Consider the following 9685-nt stretch of genomic DNA (forward strand, 5'->3'; position numbering starts at 1 on the left):
CAGAGCTGAAGATACAGTAAGCAGAAGCTTTGGCTTGGGAGATGAAAACTGCTCTGATACTTTGTGATGGAATAAAAGGATCTCTTTCCTCATTACACAATCCTACTGCCAAACTATCACCACAGAACTAAATCAGCTGTGCTGTGTTGGTGTCACTGCAAGAGACTGGACTGTATTACTTCATACAAATATATGGAATCTATCATATGAGCTTTAATAAGTATTGTGGTACGTAGCAGTAGAAATTAATATCATAGTTATTGTGACTACTCTGATCAGTTAGAGAAGAGTTTACAAGTCATTCTAATTAAATCACAGAATAAGTTGTTTGTCCATGCCATCTAGAATGACACACAGGAGCATTTTCATCTGTATCTTCCAAAACCAAAAATAATTGTTGAAAAATATATTTTTTTAATGTTCTGATCTATGATGAGGTACAAACAAAAACTGGTTAGGTTTAAGCGAACATGAGGTGGGGTTAAAATGGTTAGGATACCTTTGACATCATCAATAATAAGGTTGATTAAGGTTTAAAAAAAAACCAAAGAAACAGACTGATGGTTGGAAACAGCAAAGAAACAGTGGTCTCCCTGTTAAAGTCTGATGTTTAGGGTGACTCATCCATCAACGCAGATCTCCTCCCTGTGCAGACTTTGTGACCATAATTACTGGTGGTCGTCAGAGGGCTTCTTGTCACTTGTGCGTCCACATGTACTGTTTTGGGGCGCATGGCTGAAATTACTGATGCTGTCATTCTTCTTGGGAGGAAAGTGCTTGTTGGATGGTTGAACAGTTCATTTCCAATGTCAAAATTGGAGGGAACAATTCCTGTAAGTGTCTGAGAAACTTTCAGTCAATACTAAATAGTGACAATTAAACACACCCCTTGGCACAGTGATCGACCAGATGTGCAGAGCTTAGATGCCAAAAGGTTAATATCTTTTGGTTTCACATATCCAACACTGTCTCCTCAAAATGGCATTACCACATTATTTGTTTAACCAAAAACATTCTGAGGGACAGTACTACATCTGCACAGCATACATTTTTCTAACCTAAATAGGTCCCATTTAATGCCTAAACATAACCAGAGAGAAGTTTTATCATTCTTTACTTGCAGTGAATAGATATCACTGCAATCCCCTGTACAGTGTTCTCAGTCAGGCTTCTGAGAACAGTTGTTAGAAACAGTAACATCACCATTACAGCCTAGTGTGGTCGGTAAGTCGAGGGCACTTCCTAGTGGTCTAAAACCGGCACTACATCTCCATGAGTCAAGACCAAGGCTTACAACTTCCACAGTGACCAGAGAGAGGCCTGTGGGCCATTAACCCAGTTAGATCACTGTGGCCATAGAGAACTAGAGCAAGGTCAGGGGCAGACAGAGAGACTGAAAGACCTGAGGTACCTGAGGTAATGCCTGTAGCAGACAGGCCACTAAGCCCAAAGATATCTCTTGGGGCCACAGACAAGCACTGCCAAACCTGTGCTCGATATGGTGTTGGGGCCAGAGAGAAGCTGGGAAAGTGTTGTGGTAGAAAGGGCCAGAGATAACCAGAGGAAGGCTGACAGGAAGACTGGGGGAGCAGAGCACTGTGGCTATGATAGATGGCACTGGGGGTTTAAGTCATCGCTTGTGCTGTATACAACAGACCACTGGGATTTTAGAGCCAAGAGAGGGCACTGTGACAAAGCACACAAAGTTAGGTTAGTCACAAGCATTCACATTTGGTCAGATCACCAAATAAATAGCAAAAAAATAAAACTTTGAGATGTCAACTTCTTGCAATTATAGTTAGCACAAGCATTGCATACCTAATTATATACGGAAATTTACACATACAAATTTTAGAGAACTTAAAAATGTCATATTGTAAACATGAGTTTAACAAATCATACATTTTTGCAACTATGCAGGCCCTGAGACCGCACAGCTCTAACACTAAATAGTAAAACCCCAGCCCTTACCTTAACCATGGGCCAAAATACATGTATATAGAAAAATATAATGGAGACCATTGTAACACAGCAGTGTTGTTGTTATATTATGGATGTAGACACTGACCTAGATTTTAATCCTGTTAACAAACAAACAAAATTTACAGAAATTACATCCAGGCACTATAATACAAAAAAAAAAAAAAAAAACATTTTGCCCAGTAAGGGCTTATAAAACCACACTAATCCCAAGCATTTGAATTTAAAGATAAAACAATCATATCCTGATAAAACTAAGATGCACTGACCACAAATTAAAATCAGTGTTGAAGCTGAGATTGAAAACTTTTTACATCTGTAATTCCTTCATTCCATATGCTGTAATTTAACTGAAAGCTCCAGAACAGCCAGCCTCCTGAGTGGACCCTGTGGTGAGATGCTTAAGTATAATAAGCAGTATATGCCAAGTTTAATAAGATAATTCAACACTAACACACAGGGCAGTAAATGTAATTGCTACATTAATCACGTATTAGGCTGTACACTGATCAGCCACAGCATTAAAACCACTGACAGGTGAAGTGAATAACACTGATCATTTCATTACAATACAATGTTCTGCTGGAAACCTCGGGTCCTGACATTCATCTGGATGTTTCTTTGACATGTACTACCCACTTAGTCATTGCTGTAGACCAAGCACACAGCTCTGTGGCATCAACACTCCCCAATGGCAGGGGCTTCCCCTAGCAGGACTGCCCTCCCACCACACCCCAAAAACTTCTCAAAAATGTCTGACCAAAGAGCCCGAGGTATTGACCTTGCCTCCAGCCTCCAACCTCCAAACAGCAACTGTGAGATGCACCCAGATCTGCTGCCAATGTCCCGGTGCCAGACATCGCAGGACGGGTCAGAGCTGTTCTGGTGGCATGAGGGGGACCTACACAATATTAGGCAGGTCCCACACATGCTGGATCAGATTTGGTTCTGTGGACTTTGGAGGCCAGGTCAACACCTTGGGCTCTTTTTCATGTTCCTCTAAGGTATTATTTCATTAAATGTGAAATGTACATTTGTAAACCAAATACCACCCTAATATATAAAATGTGATATATTTTGCTTCCCCTTATGTCCTTTATTCCAAAAACAGTCTACAATTTCATGTCAAAGTTAAAGGTACAGTTATCTCTCTTATGATTTGAGTCTCTCAATGTAAACTAACAGAAAGAACTGGGCTATATTTTGAGTGACGTACAAGCCTCAAAATATTTTTCTCCCATTGTTGCAGTTTTGTCAAGTCAAAAGCCAGAAGAAAATCTGATTAAAACTGAACAAAACTGCAACATTCAGACACAATCCTGAGTGTGGCTGCAGAGCACCCCACTGTCACTACATGTTCCGCTCTGGTGAAATCTGAGAAATGCCAACGCAGCAGCAGCGCGCTGAATGAAACAGTCTACGGGCCCCGAGGGCTATCGCTCGGCTCCCCAGTTCCAGACGTCAGCCCAAGGGGCTCGGGACTCGGATATCAAGGCAGCATGGCCAAAGTAAACAGCGGCTCCTCCGGTTGTCGGGCCATGGTTATGGCAGGAAAGTATCTAACGAGTCCGTCTCCCCCAGTACTGACCCGGAGCTCCGGCCAGCGACAACGAAGGATGTTCAGTCCCCATGGCCGCATGGTGAGCTCTGACGCGGCCGGCACGGGAGGAAAGACCGCGGCTTTGGCCCAGCAGGAGCACCTGGGGTATTTCTCCGCCGCAGACCGACATGTGCTGGCGAACCGGAATTTGATTTACCGGGACGTTAAGGCTTTTCTAAATGAAGTTGGTGGAGACCCTCGGGAGGCTCGCTACTGGCTGACCCAGTTTCAGAGAGCGACTTCGATCCAGTCTCCTGCCTTTGCCGTACTGGAGGTAGTGACATGGAGATACATTGAAAACTGTTTAAAAGTTCTGTCTCGAATAAAGCCGCACGAGTTCTAGTTTATGAGACGAATATCCATACGAATGTCCTATTAATGTTTCAGGATATAATATTTGAAATCAAAAGACCTCATCCTCAGCAAGCCCCCCCCCCCTTTTTGTTAAAACCGTGACATGGCTAGTTACTAAACCTAGTACGTATCCGACATAAAATGTCACATAAATGTGCAGTGGTGTCCAAACGAATGGACAACTCTAAATAATCACAAAGGATAAAAAAAAAATTAAATACAAGAAGTTGTCATGTAAAATGAAGAGGAAATATTTAAGATATTACATCTTATTGTTCTAGATAATTAACAACATTTTAGCAAATTTGGGACATTGATGAGCTTAAAAAGGTCACTGCTATAAATGACACTCAGGTGTATTTGCTCCAGTCACCAGAGGCCTCAACTTGCAGCCTGTGTTCACCTGATGATTAAACTGTGTGCCTTAAGTTTCCAGCAAATCATTGCTTACTAATTAGCACTGTGATAGTGGGAAAATGATATCAGAACCAAGTGAAAGTGTCTGGGTGTGTTTTTCCTACTCTGGAGCTGGACATGTGTGCTGAACTGACTACATCCTAACCAATGAGAAGTACCAGTCCATTCTTCAGAGATACTCTGCAGTGGGATAAGGACCCCAATCACACTGCAAAGCTTTGCAAAAATTACATGCAGACCAAAGAAGACCAAGACGTCCTGAATGTCATGGACTTTCCTCCACAGTCCACTTGACCTTAACCCCACATTTATGGGGTCACTTGAAAACTGAGAAAGCCCAGCATACTATGACATCACAAGAAGCTCTTTAGACACATATAAGAAATGGACTGCTGTGCTAGCCGTATCAAACCTGCTTTGTGGTTCAGACCGTGAGAAAACTTTTGTTAGCGAACTGCTTAGTTTGATACTGTGCTTAACTAAAAAATGTAATGTCTTTCTGTCTGTCCACTTGTGTGCCTGTCTCTGTCTCTCCCAGGTGGACAGGTCTGTGTTTGACAGCAGGGAGATGGTTCAGAGCCTGGCCTTTGGGCTCTCCTTCTTGCAGCGGATGGATATGAAGCCTGTGGTAGTGATGAGCTGGTCTGAGTATGGGGAGATGGGGCCCGCTGAACCTGTGGCAGGGTCTTGGTGCAGCAGAGGGCTGGTGGAGCGGAGCCAGCAGCTGACCGAGGCTCTGCAGCAGCACTCAACCACCGTCCTCCCGTTCTTCTCCGCTGAGTCCTTCCTCCTACTGCATGAGGCACCGCGAGGAAGCAGGTGAACGCAAAGACGTTATAAAGGAGGAGACAAACCACTTAGAGAATCTTGAATAGAATAGTCCTGCCCCCGTTTTTAAAAAATGTTTTTCTTCACTGCTTTCATAGAGTCTGCAAAAGCAAGTGGACAGAATGCTCCTTTGACATATTCACATATATTTTTTTCATAATGTGATTTTCCCTCTCTGTTTTTCTTCCATCCTTTCATTCTTTCCTCTCCCTTCATCCCAATCGTGTTTACAGTCCTCTGACATCCCTCTGACCCTGTCTTCATCTTCTTCCTCTGCCTTCCCTTCAGTGCACCACCCTACGTTGCTGTGGACAACAGCCTACTACAGTGGAGTCTGGACTGTGGGATAATCCCATTGGTTTGTCCGGTGGGGAGGGATGACAGAGGCTGCTCAGTAGTGTTGGACCCGACCGAGGTGACAGCAGCTATTTCCCGAGCCCTGCAGCCTCACAAAGTCATGTTCCTGAACAACTCAGGCGGCCTCCGCAGCCAAGAGCACAAGGTACAAACATTTACTTCTGCTCTGACTGTTTCCATAGACACAGTGTGGACAGTACAAGCATTTGTATTTGTTTGCAAATTTGATTTTACAATCAGAAACAGTCTAGTTTGACTATGTGCACTGAGGGCTCCCTTTGCAGAATAAATCCAGGAAACCGTATATCAGCTTCTCCTGAACATTTTGTATTTGTGTACCCAGGTGCTGGGCACAGTGTCATTGCCAAGCGACCTGCCCAGTCTGTCCACGGCACCGTGGCTGAGCACTGCAGAGCGCCGCAAAGTGACCGCCATAGCCAGACTGCTCAACCAGCTGCCGACTGAATCCTCTGCAGTGATCACCTCCGCAGACACGCTGCTGACCGAGCTGTTCAGCCACAGAGGTGAGACTGTTGACTGACTCACTGAGCTTCTCCCACATTTAAACACACTCATGCACGGAGAGCTTTCCATTTTGAGGTGAACCCAAGAGCCAATACGGCTAGTTAATTTTGACCACCCAACAGCGATGAACATTCATTATTTTTTTGATAGGTTTTTCATAACTGCCTCTTCTTGCTGTCCCCACTCCTTAGGGTCTGGGACACTCTTTAAAAATGGAGACCCCATACACCGGTAAGTAGGTATTGCACATACACACAAACATTTGTAATCTCAACCTTAACGCTAAATTCAAGTCATTACCCCTTTTAAGGTATTGAGTTGTTTTCTCAAAGCAAAGAAAAAAAGCACTGCAATTGAGTAATTTATAGCATTTGAAGTAGATGATTGTTTCCCTTGTGTGTGCAGGTATAGCTCTCTGGAGGGGATTGATGTGGAGCGTCTGCTGGCTCTTATCAACAAGTCATTTGATAAAACTCTAAGGCGAGACTACATTGACTCTCTGAAAGGACGACTGCACTCCATCTATCTCTCTGAAGGGTGTGTGCAACTTTCTGGGAAAAAAATAAAAAAATATGTCCAATTGTCTTAAATGTCCATCAGACAAATCCTTAAAAATATATATATCCAGTTATAGCCTGCATCCTATCTTCATCACTAAACAAAGGCCCATGGGTGTGAGTATTTCAAATATATGAGTGAACCAAGTTAGCCTCTCTCTTAAAGATTTTACATGCCTCTGTCCCCTGCAGCTACAGTGCGGCAGCCATCATCACCATGGAGCCAGTGAACGGCGGTACTCCCTACCTTGACAAGTTTGTAGTGAGCAGCAGTAAGCAGGGCCAAGGCACCAGCCACATCCTCTGGGAGTGTATCAGACAGGACTTGGGCAAACTGTTCTGGAGGTCTAGAGCTACCAACAGGATCAACCCATGGTAAGACACATACACTTTTTAACATTTTCATGTTTGTATATATTACATTAGATGCTTTTGTCCAAAGCGACTTACAATAAGTGTATTCAAGCCACATATGAGCAAGAGCTAGATACCATCCAAAATTGGGGGTGTATGCCTTTTAAACAAATAGCTGAAAGCATGTCCACTGCTAGAGAGCAAGTACTTAGTGATGTGTTTTTTAAAAATATGACACAAGGAAGAGCTTGCAAGGGATGATGGGATGGCTAACCAACAAGAAGCAAAGGGGTGCAGTGGCTAACTCAAGGTAAAGACTAAGAAGCCTGACTCTCCAGACTTCAGACACACCATGAAAGTGTGGTAAACCTGAACAGGCTTATAACCTGTAGGCGTGCAGGGTCCACCCAGAAAATAGCAAGACAAGGTCTAAGCATTGGCACAAACTGACATTCCTCTCAGTAGTGCTGTGGCACAAACAAAATACAGGCCTCCGTCTTAAGTGGGTGACAGGTCAAATTGGCACACCAAAGAAAAATATAATCAATAATAATCAAGTCACAGGTCAAAATGTAAATAGTAAAAATAATAATAGTAATTATTGTTATTATAGCTAAAGGAATAAAATAAGCAATTTTATTTGACGCAGTCTTTCTCCCTCTCTTTGTCTAGGTACTTTAAACACTGTGATGGGAGCTTTGTTAATGGAGTGTGGACCGTCTTCTGGTTTGGCCTGACAGACATCAGAGATTCCTATGAGCTGGTGGAGTACGCCAAGAACCTTCCTGACTCTTTCCACGCCTCCTCCCTCACCACCTCCCAGCAGCTCCCCCCACCTGCTGCAGGATCTTGAAGCTCCTCCTCCCAGTTGCTGGTTGTTAGCACTGTAGTTATTTTAGCTCTGAGGCTCTGGAGTTTCTTGTTCACCCTGAGAGCTATGGATAGTTTTCTCATTTTTACTGTGACGGGTGTTTTTCTTGATGGGGATTTTTTTACTGTGGGTTTTCTCTACCTTGAAACTTCATAACTGAACCTCCTGTGTTGTGGAGAGTTATGCAGTATTTTGACAAGCTTTAAATCATCCTCTATTTTTAAAGCTGTGTGCAGCTCTAAGCATTCTAGTTCTTATATAGACTATAGTATTTCCAAGAAACATTAATGACATGTACACAAGTTTGTGTAATTTGAAAAGACAACTTTTGCTGTCTGTTTTTGCCTGATAAATCTAGTGTTTTTCATACACTAAATATTCTTCAGAAAGGAAAAATCTCAAAACAATGGTCTTACTTTATAATATGGACCAGGTAAACTGAGCTTTTCCATCATATTGTACTGTATGCTTTCACAAGCACAGCCAGGCACTGTAATGCCTGCACATCTTTCTGTGATCACTTATTTTGAATTCCAGTACATCTAAGTGCACAATACAGATGTAATTCTGCTTTTACTCATGGAGCTTAATTTACTCTTTGTAATGAGTCTTATGAAGACTGTAAAAACAGTTGCCCATATGATGTACTCTGTGGCTCTAGAGGGACCTTTTTATAATTTGGTAAAACAGTCCTGATGATGTTGTAGTGCTGTCATCAGAGCTGTCTTGGCTCTGGCTCAGGAACTAAACATTTTTAACAGAAAGCCTGCATTACCATTGGGCCTGTGGAGTTGGAAGGATCCCTGTGCTAGACTGGCGACCTGTCCAGTATGTATCCAAAATCTCACCCTGTGTCAGCTGGGAATGGCTCCTCTGTGACCCTTAGAGGATATAAGTAATGGGTTAGAGCTTGAAAGAGGTTGGCATTTACCAGAAAGTTGTCATTTAGTTGCAATGTGGGAAATTTAGGATCCAGTAGGACCTCTCTTTTTCACTTGCAAGTGCGCGTCCTTAAATAGCTGGATTTCTCCTTTGATCAGTATTTATGTTGTCAGAGAAATTCACAAGTATAAAATAGTGAAAAATAATACTAAAAGAAAGAATTTGCCATTTGACTGTTGTTTTGCTTGCAGAATTGTGAAAGCAGGCAGTAAAGGTTTTAATACACTACTACTTTTTTAAATTTTATTTCTGGCAGCTGATGAGAAAACTTTTCTTGTCCTGGCTCTAATGCACTTTTAAATGCCAAAGGGAGTATTTGGGTGTAATATTAGAGTCATTAAAGTACTTCAGACCAAACACCATCTATGTCTGGGACTTGTATTTACCAAGCATTTCAGAATCACACTGACTTTCAATAAGGAGTAATTTTATGCTGTTTATCCTGGTAAATGGTAATGCTAAATGGACTGCACTTATATTGTACTTTCCTTGTCATAACGACCACTCAGAGCACTACATGTTACATTTGCCCATCAACACACACATTCATGTGGTACATTCACACATATTCATACCTGGGCATTTTGGGTTCAGTATCTTGCTCAAGGACATGTCAACATGCTGACTGGAGGAGACAGAGATCCAACCCCAGACCCTATGCTTAGTGGATGGCCCACTTCATCTATCCATTTCCCTCTTTCCCAGTATAATTTCATTTTTATGTTTGGTAGTCAAATCAGTTAACCAGGTGTGCCTGAGACATAGGTCACTACCAAAGAGTGTTGCTGGGGGTGTGCGTTGTGTTGACAGTGGAATATGAGTCAAGTTAAGTAACAGACTATTGTGTTCAAAGGCTTGAGTCACTCAGAGATTTGTTACATTCACAGACAGGAGTTTACA

At 42.6% G+C, this 9685-nt stretch overlaps 1 protein-coding gene across 1 annotated transcript; it reads left to right on the forward strand.

Annotated features, from left to right (window-relative positions):
• The first annotated feature begins 2713 nt into the window (after window positions 1-2713).
• LOC108902146 (N-acetylglutamate synthase, mitochondrial) lies at window positions 2714-9142 on the forward strand. The gene is made up of 8 exons (XM_018703887.2): window positions 2714-3854; window positions 4890-5170; window positions 5468-5681; window positions 5880-6060; window positions 6253-6292; window positions 6467-6598; window positions 6811-6993; window positions 7645-9142. Exons 1-8 carry the CDS (start codon window positions 3480-3482, stop codon window positions 7823-7825), a joined length of 1587 nt encoding a protein of 528 aa, XP_018559403.1. The 5' UTR covers window positions 2714-3479; the 3' UTR covers window positions 7826-9142.
• Window positions 9143-9685: the final 543 nt, after the last annotated feature.

Source organism: Lates calcarifer, unplaced genomic scaffold (genome assembly GCF_001640805.2).
Source record: "Lates calcarifer isolate ASB-BC8 unplaced genomic scaffold, TLL_Latcal_v3 _unitig_471_quiver_1397, whole genome shotgun sequence".
NCBI lineage: Eukaryota > Metazoa > Chordata > Actinopteri > Centropomidae > Lates > Lates calcarifer.

Excerpts from the sequence above, each read along its gene's own strand:
- LOC108902146 (XM_018703887.2), top strand. The coding sequence starts at position 3,480 with ATGGCCAAAGTAAACAGCGGCTCCTCCGGTTGTCGGGCCATGGTTATG. Across the intron at positions 6,061-6,252 it reads CGAGCTGTTCAGCCACAGAG|GGTCTGGGACACTCTTTAAA; the intron begins GTGAGACTGTTG and ends CCCACTCCTTAG. Across the intron at positions 6,994-7,644 it reads ACCAACAGGATCAACCCATG|GTACTTTAAACACTGTGATG; the intron begins GTAAGACACATA and ends CTCTTTGTCTAG.